The following is a 22740-nucleotide window of genomic DNA, read 5'->3' as shown; positions in this document are numbered from 1 at the left end:
CAGTTGACCACTTCAAGTAGATAGTCTCTTACAGTAAACACCTGCTATGGACTCACATGTTGAAACTCTAATGCTCAATATGCCTGTATTTGGAGACAGGGAGTTTAGGAGGTAATTAAGGTTAAATGAGGTCCTACGGGTTGAGCCCTAATCCAGTAGGATTGGTGGCCCTATTGGAAGAAGAAAAGAGAGAAAGAGCGTTATCTCTCTACCCATCCCAATGCACCAAGGAAAGACCATGTGAGGACCCAGCAAGAAGGCAGTCATCTACAAGCCAGGAAGAGAGCTCCCACCAGAAACCAAATGGACTGGCACCTTGATTTTGGATTTCCAAGCTTGCAGAACTGTGAGAAAATAAATCTCTATTGTTGAAGCCTCTCAGTCTATGGTATTTTGTTAAAGCAGCCTGAGCTAAGACAACATCCACATTTTTTTCATTAGTAAACCTTACTGCACTTGCTGTGTGCCAAGATTTGACCAATATTAACTGAATAAATCTCATAACAACCTTCTAAAGTAGTTACTATTATTATTAACCTCATTTTATGGATGAGGAAATGGAAGTCCAGAGAAGTTAAGTTGACCAAGATCCTCAATTTTAAGATTCAGCATTCAGCTTCTTTGTCTCTTCTCCCCTCCTGGGACTCCACTAGACGCGGCGGACCCCTCAATTTCTCCTCCATGTCTTTCATACACTCTTTCCTATTTTCCATCTCTCTGAGCCACATTTTAATTTTTTAAATCTCTCTTTCCCATTATTAATTCTCTTTCTAGCTCTCTCATCAGTGGATTAACACTTCCTTTGCTTTAAAAAAAATCAGGACTTTATTATTAATTTCTAAAAGTTCTAGCTGATTCTTTTTCACATTTGCCTGATCTTTTCGTAGTATCTCACTCTTCTTTCATATTTTCAAAGCCTCCTTTTCAGTTCTCTTATGATCTTTGTTTTTGTATATTCTCCATTTGATCATTGTGTTATCAGAAGTTCTTGAGGATGCAGTAGTGCTCTCTGGTTGTCTGTAGACTCTTGATTGTTTCCTCCTGTGTTGTCTAACTTTGGATTGTGAGCTCATCTTCCCTGAGGTTTATCTGTGTCCACCCTGAAATGACTACTTGAAAGTGTGTCCCTCCAGAAAAGTTTTGTATCTTTCTTTTGTGCTCTTGCCCAGCACCCCACAGGGATCCAGTAGCCTGAGACCACTTTTTAAAATTTGTCACTTAGGGGGTTCCTAAAAGGTATTGGTAACATAAATAAGATCATTAAACAGCATAGTGCAAGCCAATGGTTATGAATCCTCTGGAGAATATTTTTCCCACCATGGGCAGAGCACACACTGACACAGACAAGTTGTCTTGTTGTCTCCTTGTGCCACATTAGATAATAAATAGTCTCTTTCAATCTAAGAACTGGTTCTTCCACTTCTGAGAGTTTTTCTTATATTACTACTTTGATAAATTCTACCTTTTCATTTTCTTGGTTCTCTCTTTCTGTAACTACAAGTGTGGAATTTCTTAACCTGAGATCCTCTCATTTTCTCTATGATACTTTTCTGTAAGGGTGATACGCTAGTTTTTTCATTGGAGGACCTGGAAAAGTCAATATCTGCGATCTGTTCTTTGTGACCATTCAGTTTCTCCAGAAAACAATTTTCCATGTTTTCCAATTTGATGCTGGTGGAGGTGGGACAGGGGGAAGGTATATGTTTATTGCCTCAGTTCTGTGGGAAGGAGCGTGCCCTGCCCACCTCTCCATTTCTTATCCGGTTTCCAGCCCTGAGACTCATCCATCCTCTGCCAAACCTGGGAACTTGAGACCAGTGTCTCTGGTTCAACTTCCATAGAGAAGAAAGGTGGCTTCTTGGACTGTAGATGGTGTTCTCTCGGTGTCTTCACATCATCTTCCCTCTGTGTGTGTCTGCCTCTATGCCCAAATCCCCCTTTTTATAAAGACACAGTCATATAGGATCAAAGCCCACCCTAATGACCTTATTTTAACTTGATTGCCTCTGTAATGACCCCATCTCCAAATGAGGTGACATTCTGAGGTAAGACTCCAACGTTTCTTCTTTGGAGGGACACAATTCAACCACCACCAAGCCTAATTCTGAGCTCTCTGGAGTTCTGCAGAGTGGACAAGCTCATTTTCTCATTCTTATGGCTACCTGGCCCCCACCACCACCACACACACACATACACATACACAGAGACCCAAATAAACACACACACGTATGCTTGGAGTGTGGCTTTCTTTGGTCTGTTCATTCCATTACTCATTATCTGCTTTGCCTCTTCTCCCACTTCCTTTGCTTTTTTGAGCCATAAGATTTATATCCTCTTTCAGTAATTTTACAGGGATTAAAGAATAAGAGAGATTAGTCTGTACATTCAATCTTCCACATTTAACCAGAAAACTCTCCAGAGACACATTCGCCAGCGCGGCAAGCCCCTCCAGGGAGCCTTTGCCGCAGACGAGTTAGACACCCTCACCCTGCAATGGCGACCTTTTAAGATTTAACCACCCACCTCTGAGCATCACCTGTCTTCTACCAGAAATGCCCAGTCACGCTGATGATACGAGGGAGGTTATTTTAAACCTTGACCTAATTTCTGCCCAGCTCCCGGGGCTGATTTCTCTTCGTCCTTCTCTTGTAGGCTGTGCTCCCCTGCTCACCCTGCATGTTTGTTGTGTTTTACTGCTGGAAGTAACCTGTCACTTTAAAAGAAAAAAAAGCGACTGAGTGACCTTCCTTAGGAACGGGTTGCTAAGCGGGTGTTTTTGCTTGGAGACGTGGCTGCAGCGTCCAGGGCACAGCCGAGGGGCCGCCCCAGCATTCAGCCTTCCCTTTGGGCTCTTTTAGAAGATTCAGCAATGCAACCCATCTCTTTCCACTTTCCACTCGTCCCAGAAAGCAGAATCGGCCAAGCGCCTTGGTAAAGTTCCTTAAGGTAAATCAGTTCTTCCCGGGAGCAGGGCTGCTGCAAGGGTGCCCTGCTTTCAGTTACCCGGCTTGGAGCTCAGTCTCTCCCCTGGGTACCCCGAACAGATTTAATGAATTGTAAATGTAGGCGTTCTCATCGTTACTATTAATATTTTAGTTTCTGGAATTGAAACGTAGAGCGTTACTAGGGCTGCTTTGATTTGAGCTACTGCCTGGTGTCTGGTTTGCAGGAAATGTCAGTTCAGCTCATCACAGCCCCTGCGAGGGATTCCTCCCAGATGGCCGGTCCCTCTGCTTCCTGCCTGGGACCTCCATGCCATCCTGTTCCATCCGGCCTCCCGGAAACCTTTGCTGCGTGTTGCAGTTCTGGGCCTTTCCATTCCAATTTGTTTGAGGGGTGAGGTACTAATTACTTCCCTCTTCCTGGCATCAGACAGAAAAGTAGCCATGACAGACACAGGGCTGCAGATTGCTGCTCTCTCCAAAAGACCTCAAGATAATCTGCAGCCGGAGATTTAAATTGATTATTTCCCTTCACTGCAAAGAGGTGCTATGAAAAGCTAATAAAATCCAATGGGAAATACACATCTATAATTGGATTTTCATATCACCTTTTCTGCAAATAAATTCAGCATGAGAATGAAATCTCTCTCAATATCTCTCTCCTAGAGCTTATTGAAAGCGTCGCTCATTCAAACATTTATGGAGCATCCACAGAGCACCAGGCAATGTGCTGAAGTCGAGAACATGCAAGAGTGAATTAGACCAGGTCAGAAGCTCCGAGTTTCCTGGCAAGACAGACCTATAAACAGTTCATAACAGTACAGTGAGCTGAGTGCCACAGGAGGTTTATCACAGGGTCTAAAGTGCTGAGAGCACAGCGGACTCCCCCCAGCCGGGGTGAGGGGGGTGCTGGGAGCACTCGGTTCATCATGGGTGTGCACTGGGCATGTATCACATAGCACAGCTCAAATATGGGATTTAAATGTGCTCTTCAAGGGCGATATGTGTTATATCAAGTTGATTAAATGATTCTATAAAGCTATAGGTCCCTAACCTTAAACGACAGGAAGCTATGGCTGGAATAACTTGTAGAATTAGGTAATAAATTTTAAAAAGGGGTGTGTGTGTGACCCCTGCCCAGGGTTCCAGGCTCCAGCTCTGCCAGTCTGGACAGAAAAAGCTAAGCACTGTACACAGGGAGAAATGCCGATGGGTGTGAGGGCAGGGGAAGGCTTCAGAAGCACCGTAAATAGAAACGGAAAGAAAACTGCCCGCAGCCCAGCTGGGGCTAGGGAGAGAGGGCATACTGGTTATTGCAGCCAGAGGGTCGAACTTGGGAACCAAAGATGGTAAAGGGGGGCTTGACTGTCACCTAAGGTCTTTCTTATGCCTCCCGTACTATCCCCTAAGGTCTTTCCCTCCCTTCTCCTTTCTTCTACTTTTCCTCTCTACCTCCACCTTGTCTTAATAATAACACCAGTGTTGAAAGCCTCGTCCAAGCCAGGCATTCTACTACGCAAATTTTATCATTTAACCCTTGTAAAATGATTACCCATTGAGGTGGGAATTATGATGGCAGGTTTACAGACATAGAAATGTGTCTCAGGGAGTTGAAGGCATTGCTCCAAGATCACACAGCTGATAAACAGAGCTGGATTTGGAACCCAGGTCCATATAATTTTTTACAAATTATAAATTTTCTATAAACCCATGTTTTCACTGTTCTGGAGTAGGACACATATACTGCATTGGTTTTTAAGCAGGCAAGGTTGAGATGCAGTGCATACAATGGTGCCCTTTTCAGACACCTTCATTCCTTTTCCCCTGCATCCTGTAGAATTTGTCACAGGGTCCTCTGGATAGGACTCTGATCTTCTGATGACCCTCAGAGATAGTCCATTTGTTTGGATGAAGGTGTCACTACTTTCATTGAAAAATATCTTTGGTTTCTGCACTGAGACAAATAAATCATTGACCTAAAATAGCCAAAGCCTGTTATCACTGGGGTGATGCTCCACTTCAGTTCAATCGTCAATATTTCCAGAAGAGTGGGCTAGCATAGAATGGTAACTGATAGCATTGCGAAAGCAAGAATAGGTGGTGAGGCAGAGAGGTAGAGTGGCAGGGAGGAAGACTCTGGAATCACAGAGTCCTGGGGTCAAATTCTGAATGTAACACTGAATATCTATAACCTTGGGCAAATCCTGTAACCTGTCAGAGGTTAAACTCAGAAGAAACCTGGGTTTCCTCCTACGTAAATTCAGGCCTATAGCACTAAGCTAGAAGAGTCATTGTGAGGCCTTGTGATCTCATATATCTAGAGAGAGCACAAAATAAGTCTGCAGTAAGTCATGGCTCTTATTTTGATGTTGTCAGTAGAAATATATTATAAGTGTTCAATGCAAGTGGGGATGAAAAGCTGCATATTAAAGTTGGGCAATATTAATTTATCTTTTCTAAGGAACAGTGTTCATAAAAAAATTAACTTTATTGTCACTTGATTTCCTTAGAAACTCACTCAAAAGTAATGATCAGGAAAGGATGGGAAGAAAAAAATCAACCCCACCATATTTTTCATTTTCTACTTCTATTTCTTTCTTTCACATAGAATGTATTTTTTTTAATTTATTGAGAAAGAATTTTTTTTAGTCACTAAAATATATCACAGTTCTTTTTTTCCAGTTCATAATTACCAGAGCTGTTTATTACAGAGCTTTCATGTCCTGTGGCATTTCATTTTTATTATCTGCCCCTCCTTCTCTCTGGATTACTTCCTCACTCTTTTATTTTCCTAGCAGCTTTCATCATTTCCCTTCCTCTGTTTTTTGTGGCCCATGAGGCGGTCTGGATGGGAGGCAATAGAATTTGAGATGTTTTATTTCCCTTTAACGTGCTAATAGGGTCAATGAAAGCTTGAACCCCTCAGAAAAGCTGCTTAAATGACTGAGTCCCACTTAGGATTCGGATTCCACAGATATGAGGAAGGGCGTACAATTTGTCAGCCCTGATGTTTGTCCCCATGTTTTCTCATTTAATGCTTTGCAGCAGCCCAAAGAGGACAATGAAGCTTTGAAGAGCTCCAGAATGTGGTCATGGAGACACAGTCAGTATATAGTGATTTAGTCCTCCATTCAGCAAATATTTATTGAGCGTCTGCTGGGTGCCAATGTCCTAGGCTCTGGAGGTAAACAGTGAATGAATGTCCTGCTGTCCTGAAGCTTATGTTTCAATGTGAATGGGCAGACAATAACAAAAAAATACATATGTTGACTAGTGATGAGTACTATGGAAAAAGAAATCACTATAAGGTGGTTAGGGAGTTCCAGGAGGTTATCATTATATTGTGAGTTTTCAGGGAAGACCTCTCTGATAAAATGAAATTTGAGCAGAACTGAATTCTGAAGGAATTGAAAGAGAGAGAGCAATGCAGATATCTCGGGAAAGAGAGTTCTAGGCAGAGGGAACAGCAAGTGCAAAGGCCCTGAGGCAAGAGAATTCAAGTGCAGATCGTGTAGGGCCTTATAGGCTATTGAAAGGATTTGGGATTTTACTCTGTTGAGAAAGGGAAGTCATTGGAGGATTGTGAGTGGAGGGATGACACAATCTCACTTAAATTTTAAACAATTCGCTCTCAGTTCAATGTAGAGAATAGATTGTAGGTAAGCAAGGTGGGAAGCAGAGAAGATAGGAGGTTCTTGCACTAGATCATGTGAGAGACGATGGTGCTTGAGCAGAGTGATAACAGTGGAGGTGCTTGGATTTGCAATATAATTTGAAGGCAAAGCTGGCAGGATTTCTGATGGATTGGATGTGGTGTGTCCTATTAGAGTCAGAAAGGAGTCAAGAATGGCTCTAAGATTTCTGGCCTGAGCAAAACGGAGTTCTGTTCATTGCAACAAGGAAGATTGCAGGACAAGCAGATTCAGGGGTGATGAGGAGGAGCTTTGTTTGGCGCATGTTAGGCCAAGTGAAGGCATCCATCAAGCACTTGAATGATTGAGCCTGGAGTTCTGGGGAGATGTGTGGGCCTAGGACCCCCTACATTTGGGAAGTGTCAGTGAGTGGATAGTATTTAAAGCCAAGAGACAGGAGGAAACGGCCAGGGGGACAAGTTGGTCAAGGCTGGGCCCCAGGCGCCCCCACATGTAGTGGTTGGGAGATGAGGAGAAACCAGCCCAGGAGTTTGAGAAGGAGCAGCCAGTGCGTAGGAGGAAAACCAGAAGAACGTGTCCCAGAAGCCAAGTGAAGGAAATATTTCAATAAAAAGAAAGTAATGGGGGGGGAGAGGGGGGCTGGCACCATGGCCGAGTGGTTACGTTCGCGCTCCGCTGCAGGCGGCCCAGTGTTTCGTTGGTTCGAATCCTGGGCACAGACATGGCACTGCTCATCAAACCACGCTGAGGTAGCGTCCCACATGCCACAACTAGAAGGACCCACAACAAAGAATATACAACTATGTACTGGGGGGCTTTGGGGAGAAAAAGGAAAAAAATTTAAAAATCTTAAAAAAAAGAAAGTAATGGGTCAGTTTCACTAATAAATGCATCTTACATGTTAAATAAGATGAGGACTGAGGATTGATCACTTAGATGTGGTGACACAGGGATCACTGGGGACCTTGTCAAGAGCAGGTTCATGGAGTGCTGGGCCCAGAACACTGATTCAGAAAGAGAGGGTTTGAGGAGTTTTCCTGTAGAGGGTTGAAAAGTTGAGCCATAGCTGGAAAGAGAGGTGAAGTCCAGAGAGAGCTTTTTTAAGGAAAGGACCGATTACAGCACTTTGTAAACTGATGAGCACGAGCCAACAGAGCAGCAGGAAATAATTATCCAGATGAAAGGGAGAAGTTGTCTGGATCAAGGTCCTAGAGGAGGGGAGGGTATGGGACCTGCACCCATGCAGAGGCCCTGGCCCAGATGGGAGCAGGGATGGGTCGCGCTAGCAAGTGGAAGCAGAGGAGGTGACACAACTCAGGGAGGTTAGACAGGGGGTGTGGAAGCCCACTCTGGTCTCATCTCCTTGCTCATGAAATGAGAACCAAGGTCAAGGGTAAAGGGTGAAGAGCGGTGGGAATGTAGAAGTTTGAGGAGAGACGAGAAGATGTGAATAGTCCTTCAGGGACTGGATTCCCTCCAAGGGCAGAACTTTTCCCAGCTCCCACCTGCAACACAGTAAAACTAGGCTCATTGCCAGGCCCACGGGGACAGAGGGTCTGGCACCCTTCTTTTTCCTCTAGTGCTCATTTCCACCAATCCTGGTTCTGCAAGAATGTACTCCTTGTGTGTGGAGTCCACTCTGCTCAAACACCTCACTCACCAGCAAGGGCGGCTTCATATTTATCAATGGCCAGAAAGATGTCTCAATGATTTCAGAAGAACTGACTTCTTGTTTGTTCTTTGCCGGTCAGGGAGCAGTCATCACAGCCAAAATGAATCCCCAGGAAGAAAAAGTGAAAATAATTACCGAGGTAAGTGTTTGCTCAGATGTCTCCAAAGGGATGTGTGTGTGTGTGTGTGTGTACTACACTCATGTCACATGTGTTTGTGAGTGAGGAAGTTAGGCCGGCAACAAGCATTTATTGCACACCTACTGCATGCAGAAGGGGTGGTGATGGAGGAGGAAATGCAGCCCTGCAGACACTCCAAGGTATCCCTCTGCTTGGATGCTCTGAGGCTGCTTTGTGACCCTGTCGTGAGTTCCGACACACAGCAGTTCTAAGTAACACCTGCTACTGGGTCCAGCTCTGCCTGAAGCACATTGATTTCTAAAGAAATTCAGAATGAAGGTAACAACTGTAGGTTGTGAGTGATAATAAAATTCGCTCTCACGGAGTCCTACAGTTTCCAACTCATTGTGTGCAAAACATCATGAAACACTGTCTGGACCAGAGAAGGGAGGCTGTCGCCAACTTGGAGACCACAGACCTCAAACAGAGGAGAAAGTATTCCTCTGGATCCTTGCTTCTCTCTTGGCTCAGGGCTCACTAACTTGAGACCACAGAGGCAAAAATGGAAACCATACGCTGCTTTCAATAGGGCACTTCAAAAAGCCTGAAGGACCACATTAGCCAGATAAAACCATGCAGATAAGCTTTAAGCAAGACATCAAGTACTGACAAGCCACATAAATCTACATTTGTTTATTCATTCATGCAACAAATATGTATCCTTCCTCCGCTCCCTGGAGATATGACAGTGAAACAACTCTGTGCCCTCAGGGAGTTTACATTCTACCTAATTTGAAGTCCTGCTGGACAGTTTTCCATTGATGGAGGATCAAAACAATACTGGACAGCCAAAGACGACCACGATTTCTCACAAGCCCATCACAAGCCAAAAAGAACTTACTTGAATTAAGAACCGCACTTGTGCACCTCACTCTTGCCATCATCTTTAATCCAAGTTGGTGAATTCCTGAGCTAAGAACACTGCCCACGCAATGGGCCTTGAATCAGGAGGCCCTAGTGAGGACAGGGCTTATGCTCAGAGCAGGAGGCAGACAGACCAGGTCCTGCAGACGGAGGAACAGCTCAGGCTATGCCTGTTCCCTGGTTGGGGCCTCCATTCTCTCCTCTGTAGCTGAAGTCCATGTCATCCCTAATCCCAACGGCCAAGGGCACTGACGTACAGTTGGAGCCTTGCCCAGTGACCTGCATGATGTTTCTTTGAAATCTTAAATCATTAAAATCCACGCTTTGTGTTCCAAGTTTATTTCAGCATAAGAAAAAAAAATCCCAATTTTAGAAAAAACTTTCTAATAAATTCGGTGTACCAAGGAGAGGTTGTGGGTTTATCTTGCAACCTCTTTTACATGCAGAGGTGCTTGTGCCCCAATTTGTAAAACTCTAAGAGCAGAAAAGTTTGAAGCTTGAACATTTTAGAGCATTCGGCTTTAACATTTTATGACTAAGACTTTAGAGAGGGTCATGTGGAAAAAGAAAACCAAGTTTGCACTGTTAAAGGATTTCTCCCTTTTCAAAAAGATCTGCTATTATCTCATTTAAATTGAAACTTCTGCGATGATTTAACATATATCCCCATTTCTCTCTACCTGAGAGTAAGGGGAGCAGGGAAGCCCAAACCTGGAAACCCTTTCTATGGTTCTGATGTCGTCCTGTGCCGGGTTTCCTGTCTGGGCCAGAACGTCTGTCCTGGCAGGTTTGCTGTTCATGGCCTTCATTAGATTGTGACTTTTGAGGGCAGGGAGTATCTCTGTGCCCCCAGGGCCGGGGACATAGTAAGCGCTCAGTAAGAGTTCTGTGCAGAGTGAGGATCTCAGACAATGGAAGCTCCCCTGTCCATCACCTCATTTACAATGTTTTGATTTGAAACAACTTTTCATGAACATGTCCATTTTGAGAAGAGTAGATCTCATCAACGGTCCCTTCACTCACACTCAACGTTAGTGGGTGGAGGCCTGAGGTCAAGATGCTGATGTTAATTTTAATACCTAAAAATGACACCCCTCTTCCTCTCTTAACATTCTTTCCCAAATTACACACTTACCAAGTGATGACTCTTCCATTTGCATTTTGAACAAAGGAATTCGTTGAAAATGACGAGGATGCAGATGTGGGAAGACAGAAGACCTCCAGAGTTCAAAGACGAAAAAGAAAGAAACAGGTAGGGAGTAACAAGAAACACGTGCATGTTTCTTGGGCTGTTTCTGTGTATTGGGCGGTTGATTAACAACCTGCCTGCAACCCACATCCTCCTCTGGGTACCAATATTTTCCCTTCTCTGGAAGAGGCAGGATGCAGAGGGATGGTCTGGGTGTAGGACCCTGTGTGGGGTCTCATGGATGACCCTCACAAGAAGCTGTGGTCAGTGCTTGGAGCATTTTTCCTCTAAGGTTTTTTCCTATCTCCTGAGAGAGAAGGCTAGAGATGACAGAAGCAGTCCTTTTAGTGTTGTCATCAAAGGCCATAAACTAAGACCGCCGATAGATGGCAGTGCAGGATTACAAACCTTGGGGAACTTCCCCCTTTCTCCAACTCCAAGCCCAAATTCCACTTCAGTCTAAGCCCGAGGCCAACTCCATCTCCCGAGCCTGCTGGCACTCCCTCCCCAGCTCTGCTCCCTACAGGGGTTGCCCTCCTCAGCTCGGAGTATCCCGTGCCAGACCACCCTTCTCAAGGTAAATGAATTCCTGTGTAAGGAGTTATTGTCCTCTGAGGGGGGAGGCAGGGAAGATCTTGTGGAGGGGCGATTTGCTTGGAATAATTCAGATGCCAACAGGGGAGGCAGAGGGGGGAGCGCCATTTTGAGCCAGCAGCCACGTGATGGAGCTGCCTGGAAAGAGATGGCCGTGGAGGCGGGGAAGTGGGGAAGTGGGGAGGGCACCAGGAGAGCCCAAGTCAGGGAAGAAATCCCCCTCTCAGCTCCCACCTTGCCCAGCACGCTCCCGTTGAGACAAGCTGGGCAGAGGAGCTGCCTTCTGCTTCTAGGATGGAGCCGCCCCTGGGAGGGCCCACAGGGAGGGAGGGAGGCGCTGCGTGACCACGTGGCCTGTCCCTCCGGCCACTCAGGGTGTTTAACACCTTCTTGCAGGGTCAGCTAGGGCTTCTGCAACCAGGGCCAGGGGGCCCACCAAGACAGCAGAGGATCCAATGCAAATGAAAAGCTTTCAAGTCCTTAGCTCGAAGGCCACGGGCACAGTGAGCAGTGGTGAGCTGGGCTAGGGGTGTGGAGCTTGGACTGAACAGGAGAAAGGGGCAGGGATGCAGAGGAAAATATAATACAAGCATTGCAGTTCCTAGGCATCACCTTGTTAACGCAACCCACACAGGAGCCCTGATCCCAGACAAAGGAGCAGTCACTGGGGTGTGGCAAGAAATCCAGAGGCGGCACTTCAGAATAACATGGGAATTTTTTTTTTTTAATTAGATGCCTCAGGTCTACCCCAGGCTATTTATTTAAATCAGAATGTCTGTGCTTTGCACAATGCCTGATACCTAGCAACACTTCCGGGAATGGGCCACCTTTATTTTCCTTTTACAGATGACAAAGCAAAGCACAGGAAGTTAAGGAACTGGCCCAGAGTGCCACAGTAACTGAGTCTGGAGGCAGGCCTTTGTCTGGCCCCAAGGGCCATCACTCACCTGTGGCTTCCACCAGGGTTTCTCACCCGCCACCCCTCCTCTGAGAGTTTGGGAAGGAACCGGAGGCTATTTATTCTTGGGGACACCCAAAGGTGGATGCAGTATTTGCCCAGAATTATCCAGAGACACATTAGCAGCTGTTTCCAAATGATTTGGAGCTTGGAACTAATGGGCTGATTGTGACTTTGCTGCTTCCCTTTTCCTTCAAATTTCTGCAGAACTGTACACATTATACCTAGAAAAAGTGAAAATATTCATTTTATTTGAGGGTGCCTCGGTCATTTCCTGAGAAATCTCCTAGAGAAACTCTGGGTTGGTCCACTTCCCAGGGGGTGACCACAGTGACTCAGGTGACAGGGAGCAAAATTCTCTGGATCTAATCGGATTAAAGCCTTGTCCCTTCGCTAAGTGACCCACCTCATCCTAAGAAAAGAACTGAGTCAACCACAGCCCCATGAGTCACAACTCTGACCATCTGCCCATAGCTGCCGACTGCTGGCCCCGACGAAATGGTGTCTGAAAAGTCCCATCTTGGCGACCAGCAGGAGCCTGGGCACGAAGATCCCAACGCTGACGCTCGCCCCCTGAGCATGCCAACCCGACGGGGCCCGAGGAGTAAGTGTCTCTCAGTTCAGTTGACCCAGGATTTATTAACCGCCTACTGTGATCAGCACAAAGCAATATGGGGGTTTTTACCGGTATTATTTTTCATATACGCCACTGCCCTCCACCACACTTCACCCCAACTCTGTGGCTAATTTTCTAGGTTAGCATCTGTCTGGGAGACGGAACATATAGCTCCAGGACATATTTATATAACCACATAAGCTTGGAAGTGTTAATTGAAATAGAAATGGTGCAGATAATCAAATATATAAAAATTCAAAGGAAGGTGACAGAGTTAGGAAGTCCTGTGTGTCAGTGAAGTGGGACTTGACTCAGATGTTGGAAGACGTGAGGGAGTTTCTGAGGCGCTCGGCTACCTTGCCCCTTGAGGACCTCTGCACTTACCACACACACACACACACACACACACACACACACACACACACATACACACACATACACACACACACTCTACCTTCTCTCCTCCAAGAACCTTGGCCTGTATTTACAGCATTTGCTCTTCCCCAGTACAGTGAACATCATTAATTATCTGCTCCTGGTGTGGAAAATGATTACCCCTCACTTGTTGCTTTTCATGAAAAGTGGATTAGACAAGTCGAGAAGTATGTTACACTTTCCAATCGGTACCTAATTATGATACAATTGTTGCCCTATTTCCTTGTAGCAGAGCTGGGGAATAAAGTAACTGTTGGAATTTAGAGGGCTTTAGAAGCAAGCTCATCTGAGGTCCAACCCTGAGAAAATGCAGTTCCCATCGAAGAACAGTGATACATCAGAGCTGTTACAAGTTAGTGAAACAGAACCAAGCTTTATTCCATATAGTTGCCACTTATTCATTTTTGAAGATTATAACTTATCTTAGCTCAGGCTACCTTAACAAAATACCATAGACTGGGTGGCTCAAATAACAGACATTTATTTCTCACCTTTCTGGAGGCTGGAAGTCCAAGATCAGGGCGCCAGCAGCGTCAGTTTCCAGTGAGACCTCTCTTCCTGGCTTGTAGGCAGCCACCACCTCTCAGTACGTTCACATGGCCTTTTCTTGGGCAGGAGGGCGGGGGAGTCCATCAAATTCTCTGGTGTCTCTTCTTAAAAGGACACTAATCCAATTGTATTAGGACCCCACCATATGACTTCATTTAACCTTAATTACCTCCTTACAGTCTCTATCTCCAAATACCACCACATTGAGGATTAGGGCTTCAACATATGAATTTTGCAGGGGCACAACTACTGAACATTTAGGTAGTTATTTTAAAATCAAGGCAAAAATGTCAGAGTGGGTAATCAGAAATAAAGGCTCTGTGGCGTAATGAAAAGTGGATTCTTTCCTTATTTCTAAAATGGGGAAAATACTATACACTACCACCATGGGGGTGACTGAGGATCCAATCAAAAAAGGATGAGGAAGTATTTTAAATATTTTATTATTTATTTTATTTATTTATTTTATTATTTATTAGATAAATGCACAGTAATTAAGGTGTTTGAGAGTGAGATAAGAGTTTTAATCTATGCACTAGTCCAAATATAAAAAATAAAAAAGCACAGTTTCTGATTGGAGAAGAGGAGAACAATACAAAGCTAAGATTTGCCTGCTTGAGCAAAGTCTTGACCAGCCAGCGTCTGGGCAGCCCTGGAGCACTGAAAGCTGTTGCTGATTGGGGCGCACTCGTGGGCCAAGATGTAGAGAAAACATCCCTAGGAGGGAGGTGGAGATGCCTGGTGGATAAGAAGCCTGTGTGGCCAGATATCAGCCCCAAATGAGAGGTGAAGACCAGCAGAAAGTCAGCCACATGTTCAAGAGAGCAGAACAGGTTTTGTTAATTACAGTAGCTCCCCGCCCCCCCTTATCCACGGGGAATATGTTCCGAGATCCCCAGTAGATGCCTGAAACTGAGGATAGTACTGAACCCTATATATACCATGTTTGTCCCTATCCCTTCATACCTATGATAAAGTTTAATTTATAAATTAGGCACAGTAAGAGATTAAAAATAACTAATAATAAAATAGAACGATTATAACAATATACTGTAATAAAGGTTACCATAGATCTTAGTAACCTTCCGCATATGATTTTATTTCTTCCCTTATTATTACGTGGAGAACTTTCACCTTTTCACTTAAAGGAAGCACTTTATGGCTTCTCTTTGGCATATCTGAACTGCCAGCATCACTACTCTTGCACTTTGGGGCTATTATTAAGTAAAATAAGGGTTACTTGAACACAAGCATTGTGACACATAACAGTCAATCTGATAATGAAATGGCTGCTAAGTAACTAAAGGGCGTGTAGTGTTTACAGCATGAATCCCCTGAACAAAAGGATGATTCACGTCCAGGGTGGGACAGAGCAGGACAGAGCGAGATTCCATCTCACTACTCAGAACCACACACAATTTAAAACATGTGAATTGTTTATTTCTGGAATTTTTCATTTAATATTTTCAGACCACAATTGACTGCAGGTAACTGAAACTATGGAATGCAAAACCATGGATAAGGGGGGCTAATGTGTGTCAATGCACATTATAACAAGAGACAGGCAAGTATAAGGAATGAAGAGGGCTGTGAGAATAACAGCATGGAGTATGGACCTGAGATAGGCAGAGCAGGGGGCACAGGGGTCTATAGAGAAACTCAGCCTGATGGGTGTGCAGGAGTCTGTGGCAGAGTGTCGGGGAAAGAGGGTATCAGACAGAGGGCTTAGAAACACACAAATGTGTGTAGAAAACACCTACTACATCCAGGGCAAGGTGGAAGCAGCCATGTGTTTTATGACCTTGCCTGAGAAATCACACACCACTGCCATTTGGTAGAAGCATGTCACTAAGTCCAGCCCACATTCAAGGGGAGGGAAATTAGGCTCCACCTTGTAAAGGCTGGTGTGTCAAAGAAATTTATGAACATAGTTTTAAACCACTACATGCATCCTTCTTTAAAACTCCTTATGTCACTTTTCTACTCAGGAATCTGTAATAAGCATCACGTAAGTCCACTCTTTTATTTGCTCTGGGTCCTGAGACCCTATGCAATCTGGTCACTTCCGATTGTATTTCCATTCTCCTGCAATCTGCCTCCACTCTGGTTGACTGCTTACTGGCCTCTGAATGCCTGCTGACCACCTGAGCATTCAGAGACTTCAGTGCCCACCCAAGGGAAGCTCTCCACCCATCTGTTTATTAAGCTTGTGGCTGAAAGGCAATAGTGTTGTAGCAGTTAATATCATGGTCTTTGGCATCAGACAAGTGTGAGGACCAGTCTCTACCTGTTACTTCCTTACTCACTTGGGAAAGTTCCTCCACCTCCCTAAACTTCAGTTTCTTTATTTGCAAAATAGGGGCAAGAATATAATGCCTTAGAACTTCCAACAGAGTTTATATTTCAGTGAGGGGATGAGAGGGAAAAAGAAAAAACAAATGAAATAAACATGATAAATATACAGCACGGCAGTTAGTGAGAAGAGCTATGGAGAAAGATAAAGAAGAAGCTGGACAGGACCGCAGTGGAAGTGAGAGGAAGGGTGGCTATTTTATAAAAGGTCATCAGGGGGAGGCTTCTCCAATAAGACAATGTTAGAGCAGAGGCCTGAAGGAAACAAGAGATCCCTGAGGAAAATAGCTTTAAAGCAAGAGTGTGCTGGGTCTGTTTAAGAAACAGCAAGGAGGCCAGAGTGGTTGACAGAGTGAGCAAGGAGGAAGGAGAAGGAAATAAAATCAGAAGGGAAGAGAGAATTGTACTCAGCCTTGTGGGCCCTTAGACTTTCAATCCAAGCAAAATGAGAGCCATGGGAGTGTTGGAGCAGATAAATGATATAGTCAGACTTCAGGCTGAAGGCTGCTGTGCTAAGAGTTGACTCTGAGAGGAGCAAGGACAGAAGCAGCACAGAGACCGGGTAGAGGGCAACGCAACAATTCAGGTGGGAGACGGTGGGGACTGGGACCAGGGTGGTGGTGGATGGGATGGAAAGAACTGGTGGGAATCTGGGTATCTGGAAGGTAGAGACAACAGGGTTTATTGCTGATTGAGCAGGAGTTGTGAAAGTGGGAAGGATGACTCGGCTTTTTGATTTGAGCCACCTGGGAAAATGGAGTTGCTATTTATGGAAAGGAAAGATGGCAGAAAGAATAGGTTTAGGGATAGAAATCAGGAAAAAGACATGCAAAGTTTGAGATGCCTTTTGGATATCCAAGCAGGAATCTGAAAGTCAGAGGAGAGGCGGAGGCTGGAGAAGCCTTGGCTGACCTTCTGTGTAAAATAGTGCCTTCCCACCCCATCAACTACTAAGTCCTCTCCCCTGGACCTGTTTTCCTTTAGAGCACGCATGATCTCCTGGCATGCTCCAGGTAGCTGTTTGCCGACTGTCTGCTCCACTAGAATGGAAGCTCCCTGAGAGCAGGACTTTGTCTTCTCCATTCACTGCTCAACCTTAACCCCAGTGCCTAGAGCAGCGCTTGGTCTTGGTAGGGGCTCAATAAACATTTATTGGACAACTCTGCCTGGGCATAACAGCACATGCTTCACACAGGGCCCTGCCCTCTCAGCTTCGATAGCCCTGTGGTAGAATCAGCTGATTAAAGAGGTTACAGTGAAGCTGGATGGGCCAAAGGATAAGAGATTATGTTCCACACTGTCCCCCAAGTCATTGCTCTGCTAGGCTGTGAGAACACGGACTGGGGGAACATGGTGTACAGTGAGTTCAAGCAGGCTGGCTGCTTTTTGGAGAAAGGAATTTTCATCACTCAGGCACATTTTCTCCTCTACCCCTTTTATTATTTTCTTTCCAGTGAAACAGGAAACACAATTTTTATTCCTCTGCTAACAACTCTCCAGCCCCTCTATTAAGGCTTTATGGGTATGTTTACCAAAATAGCTTTTGATATTCTCAAAATAAATGAAATGTCACCAAGGCAAGGGCCAAGTCCTAATGATCCAAACTAATACCTTCAGGGGCCTCTATTTTTCATTGTGAAAGTTCAAACATGCACAGAAGTAGATAACATCCAGTGAACCTCGTCCATGCATCACCAGATTCAAGGATTCAAGATTTTGCCACATTCGTTTCAAGTATCCTTTTTCTTTTTCTCCTTTTTGTCTTTGCCAGAATATGTATATTTTTATTTTTAATTGTGGTAAAAAAACAAACACGTGCATAAAATTTTCCATCTTAAACATTTTTAAACGTACAGTTCCGTAGAGTTAACTATATTCACATTGTTGTGCAACAGATCTCCAGAACTATTTCATCTTGCAAAACTGAAACTCTGTCCCCATTAAATAATAACTCCCCATTTCCCCCTCCCCCGCCCCCGACAACCACCATCCTACTTTCTGTTTCCATGAATTTGACTACTTTAGATACCTCATATAAGTTGAATCAAACAGTATTTGTCTTTTTGTGAGTGGTTAATTTCACTTAGCACACTGTCTCCAAGGTTTATCCATATTGTAGCATGTGACAGGATTTCCTTCCTTTTTAAGGCTGAATAATATAATATTCCAGTGTGTGTGTGTGTGTGTGTGTGTGTGTGTGTGTATGTCACATTTTGCTTATCCATTCATCCCTCAGTGGGCACTTGGGTTGCTTTTATCTCTTGGCTGTTGTGTGTAATGCTGGTATGAATATGGATGTACAAACATCTCTTCAAGATCCTGCTTTCAATTCTTTAGGGTATATACCAAGAAGTGAGATTGCTGGATTGTATGGTACTTCCATTTTTAACTTTTTGAGTAATCACCATACTTTTTTCCGTACTGGCTGCACTACTTTACGTTCTCACCAACAATGCTGTCAACGAAAATAATCCATAACCAATCTATAAATGAAAATTTGGGAGAGTTTATTCTCAGCTGAAATCTGAGGACCATGGCCCAGGGCCTTTCTTCCCGAAGGAAGAAAGGGCACCGAAGAAGTGGAGTGCACAGAGTGGTTATATACTCCCAAACAGGATGTTTCACATAGGATTGAAATGTCCCTTTTACAATAGTCACGAGACTGCTCTTTCGGCACAGCGATTGACGGAAACAGCAGGTAGGTCTGCTGTCTCAGTGAACACAGCAGGGTGGCAGGTCTGTTGTCTCAAGCTGGGTGGTCACAGGAAAGCACAGCAATCAGTTCCTAGCCTAAGGAAAGATGCTTAATCCTTAAGGAAATGCCAATGTGGGGGGAAGTTGCAGCTTTATCTCAAGGGCCTTTGTTCTTGCCATAGGAAATGTTTTAAAGCAGATATACAATGCCTGCTCAATGGCCATGTCAGGCCCTTTTGGAAAAAACAAAGTCAGGCCGAATTAGGTTTACACCAAATGGCTTCCTCATATGCTCCAATATATCCTATTTCTTGCCATTTCTGTTTTGTCAATGCACAAGGGTCCCAGTTTCTCCACATCCTTGCCAACACTTATTTTCTCTTGTCATTTTTTTTAATAGTAGCCATCCTGATGAGTGTGAGGTGACACCTCAGTGTGGTTTTGATTTGCAGGGCTCGAATGATTAGTGATGTCAAGCACCTCTTCATATGCTTGTTGACCATTTGTATATCATGTTTGGAGAAATGTCTATCCCTTACTCATTTTTTAATCCAGTTACCTGTTTCATATTTGCTATTGAGTTGTAGTTCTTTATATATTCTGGATAATAACCCTTTTATCAGATATGTGATTTGCAAATATTTTCTCCAAAGTTTGCCTTTTTACTCTGTTGATTGTGTCCTTTTGATGCATAAAACTTTTTAAGATTGATGTAGTCCCATTTGTCTATTTTCGCTTTCGTTGCCTTTGCTTTTGGTGTCATAGCCAAGAAGTCACTGCCAAATTCAATGTCATAAAGATTTCTCCTATGTTTTCTTCTAGGAGTTTTGTAATTTCAGCTCTTATATTTAGGTCTTTAATCCATTTTGAGTTCATTTTTGATATGATATAAGTTAAGAGTTCAACTTCCTTTGCATGTGGCTATCTAGTTTCCCAATACCATTTGTTGAAGAGACCATCCTTTTCCCAGTGAGTGGTCTTCACATCCTTGTTGAGATTACTTGACCATATATGTGAAAGTTTATTTCTGTATTCTCTATTCTATTCCATTGTTCTATATATCTGTCTTTATGCCAGTACCACAATTTTCATTACTGCTACATTTTTTATTGTAATGTGTTTTGAAATCAGAAAATGTGAGACCTACAACTTTGTTCTTTTTCAAAACTGTTTTGGCTATTTCAGTATTTCTAGATATTCCACATGAATTTTAGGATGAATTTTCCTATTTCTACAAATAACGCCATTGGGATTTTGATAGGGATTGCATTGAATCTGTAGATTCTTTGGGTAGTATTGATATTTTAATGAGATCAAGTTTTCCAATCCATGACCATGGGATATCTTTCCATTTATTTGTGTCTTCTTTCATTTCTTTCAGCAGTATTTTGTAGTTTGCAGTGTACAACTCTTTCACCTTCTGGTTAAGTTCATTCCTAAGCATTTTATTATTTTTCATGCTATTGTAAATGGAAATGTTTTCTGAATTTCCTTTTTGGATTTTTCATTGTTTGTGCATAGAAACGCAACAGATTTTTGCATGTTGGTTTTGTGTCCTGCAACTTTGCTGAATTTGCTTACTAGTTCTAGCAAGTTTTTTGGTGGAATCTTTAGAGTTTTCTATATGTAAGATCATGCCATATGCAAATAGAGATAATTTCACTTCTTCATTTCCATTCTGGATGCCTTTTACATCTTTTTCTTGCTGTCTTAGTTCATTCAGGTTGCTATAACAGAATATCATAGAGTGGGAGGCTTATAAACAACAGAAATTTATTTCTCATGGTTCTGGAGATTGAAAGTCCAAGACCATTATTTGCCCAAGATATTAAGAGAAATAAACACTTCAAGTCAGCAAACATTCCTTGAAACCTATAGAAACTCTGAAATCAGACTCACTACTGTTTGTTACTACTTTCAGCCATAGGACCTTAGGGAATGACCTAATCTTCCTAAGCCGCAGAAACCTCATTTGTAAAATGTGGATCATAAAAGTCTCTGCTTCATGCAGCTGTTATGACAATAAAACCTTAACCCTGGTCTTTGAAGCTAATGGCTTATAGTTGCCCACAGAAGAGACAATGGCAATGCTACAACCAGCATTATGGACAGTGGCTCCCAGGGCCCCCAGAAGCCATAGAGCCAGCTTAGAGCATAGAGCAACTTAGGGTCTTCACAAGATTGTTGGTCTGGCTGTGCCTCTTTTATTTCTCAAGACAATGACACTCATGTAGATCACCCACCTTACTCTCCCCACCTAGAAAAATCTCTCTCTATTTGGGGCTTTGGTTTATTTATCTGTCTTAGCCTAGCTACCTACCTTTCAGAAATCAGTACACATATCACCCCTTTTGGAAAGTTTGTCCTATGCCCAGTGTGTGTATACCCCAGGGCTGAGTAGACCTTTTCTAGCTTCATCGGCCCTGTGTCCATGTGAGTGTCTGAAGTCATCTTTTTATTGGTACACAGCCTTCCCTCTCCACTAAACTAGACATCCTTGAGGGTAAAGCTGACTTTCAGCTCTGCGCAGCACAGCACTGGCTCACAGACAGCACTCAGCGATGCTTACTGGGTGAACAGATGTCTCAAGCTGGCCTCTGCTTTTTACTCAAGGCCGTGCTCTGGCTTAGGTATGCTCACTTACCGCCCCACCACCATGCCCACCATATCCTTCCAACCAGATCTGTTTACCTGGATCCAGATGTTTGATTCCTTCCTGCCTTCCTATTTACCAAACCACTCATGTGTCCAGCCTGCCCCCTGGTGTTACCGACCCAGCTCCTCACCTTGAACCTGTGACCTTCTCTACACTGAAGCATTCTTACAGAGCTCCAAGTATTGTCAAGGTCAGACTGTATTCAGATACTCAGATACCAGCATCTCTGATTATATGGCCTCCTCCACTCACCAGGCACACACCCAGAGGTACCACCTCCCTAGTTAACAGCAGCACAAATCCATGCAGTGACAGCTGTGGCTTCTAATTTGCTATCCAAATATATGTATGGTCATGACATTCCAAATAAAGCAAGCATCTCGCTGAACAGGCACTGGTTCCAAATCAAATAAACATCTAATAAAAAGGCACACAGATTCCTCCATGACTCCAACTTGCACCATCTCCTAAGGGAGTAACTATCTAATGTTAAGTAGTTTCTTGTGAATGTAAATTTCTTCATTACTGACATCTGTTTTCCATTCATTTGTGTTAGTTTCTCTGATTAAAGCATCATTTCAGAGCCAATTTCTCAGTATTGGTTGAAAAGAAAGTTCAGAATCTGGTGAAATTTGATGCAAATGAAAGCAAACAGATCATTTATTTTAGGCATCCTTTATAAAAGTCATCAAGACCTGGGGAGACTAACCCAGGAAACACATGCTAAAGGTACAGAATGAGACACGGAGGAGAACTTCCCAGAGGAGCTGGCTCCTGGGAGTTACCTTGGAGCCCAGCAGCTGGAGAAGAGAAAGAACATTCTAGTCAGAGGACACATAACGGGACAGTGTAGGAAATGTCAAAAAGTTCAACACTGGAGTTCACTACCTCACACAGTACCGGGAGGACTAAAGAAAACACTAAAACAGGAATAAATAGTACTTTGTATTCTACAAATTTTTTATTTTCTTGATATTATGATGTTTGACATCTTAAGAAAAAACCTTTCTGGCCGGGGAGAGACTCTCCCCACTGGGCTAGCCGGTTCTTAGACACAGCAAAGGGCCCAGCCTGCAGCACACCTTTGATAAGCAAACGAACCAGTCCAGGGCCCTGCCTGTTTTAGAATATTTTCATCACCCGAAAAAGTTCCTGTATGCCTATCTGCAGTTAATCTCCACTTTCACTCCCAGCCCTAGACAAATACTGACTTGTTTTATATCCCTATACATATGCCTTTTCTAGACATTTCATGTAAATAGAGTCATACAGTACGTAGTATTTTGTGTCTGGCTTCTTTCACTTAGCATAATGTTTTTTGAAATTCATAAATGTTGTAGCATGTATCCACATTCTGTTCCTTTTTTATTGCTGAATTATACTCCATT

General features: G+C 43.7%; 1 protein-coding gene across 31 annotated transcripts in view; it reads left to right on the top strand.

The window, feature by feature from the left end:
- The first annotated feature begins 2613 nt into the window (after window positions 1–2613).
- The window catches only part of CC2D2A (coiled-coil and C2 domain containing 2A), a 116040-nt gene continuing 95913 nt past the window's right edge, over window positions 2614–22740 (top strand). For 8 of the 31 annotated variants that reach the window (XM_070262661.1, XM_070262655.1, XM_070262663.1 and 5 more), the window contains exons 1-5: window positions 2614–2946; window positions 3609–3708; window positions 8347–8406; window positions 10481–10561; window positions 12525–12654. In XM_070262661.1, coding sequence (XP_070118762.1) covers window positions 8368–8406; window positions 10481–10561; window positions 12525–12654 — 250 coding nt within the window. In that variant the 5' untranslated portion in view covers window positions 2614–2946; window positions 3609–3708; window positions 8347–8367. Of the gene's footprint in view, window positions 2947–3608; window positions 3709–5987; window positions 6127–8346; window positions 8407–10480; window positions 10562–10936; window positions 11076–11488; window positions 11606–12524; window positions 12655–22740 lie in introns of those variants that run through there. The other 23 variants (XM_070262669.1, XM_070262666.1, XM_070262665.1 and 20 more) reach the window with 13 other exon arrangements.

Source organism: Equus caballus, chromosome 3, assembly GCF_041296265.1.
Source record: "Equus caballus isolate H_3958 breed thoroughbred chromosome 3, TB-T2T, whole genome shotgun sequence".
NCBI lineage: Eukaryota > Metazoa > Chordata > Mammalia > Perissodactyla > Equidae > Equus > Equus caballus.
Note: the sequence above shows the minus strand (reverse complement) of the source record. Positions and strands in the feature narration are given on the sequence as shown.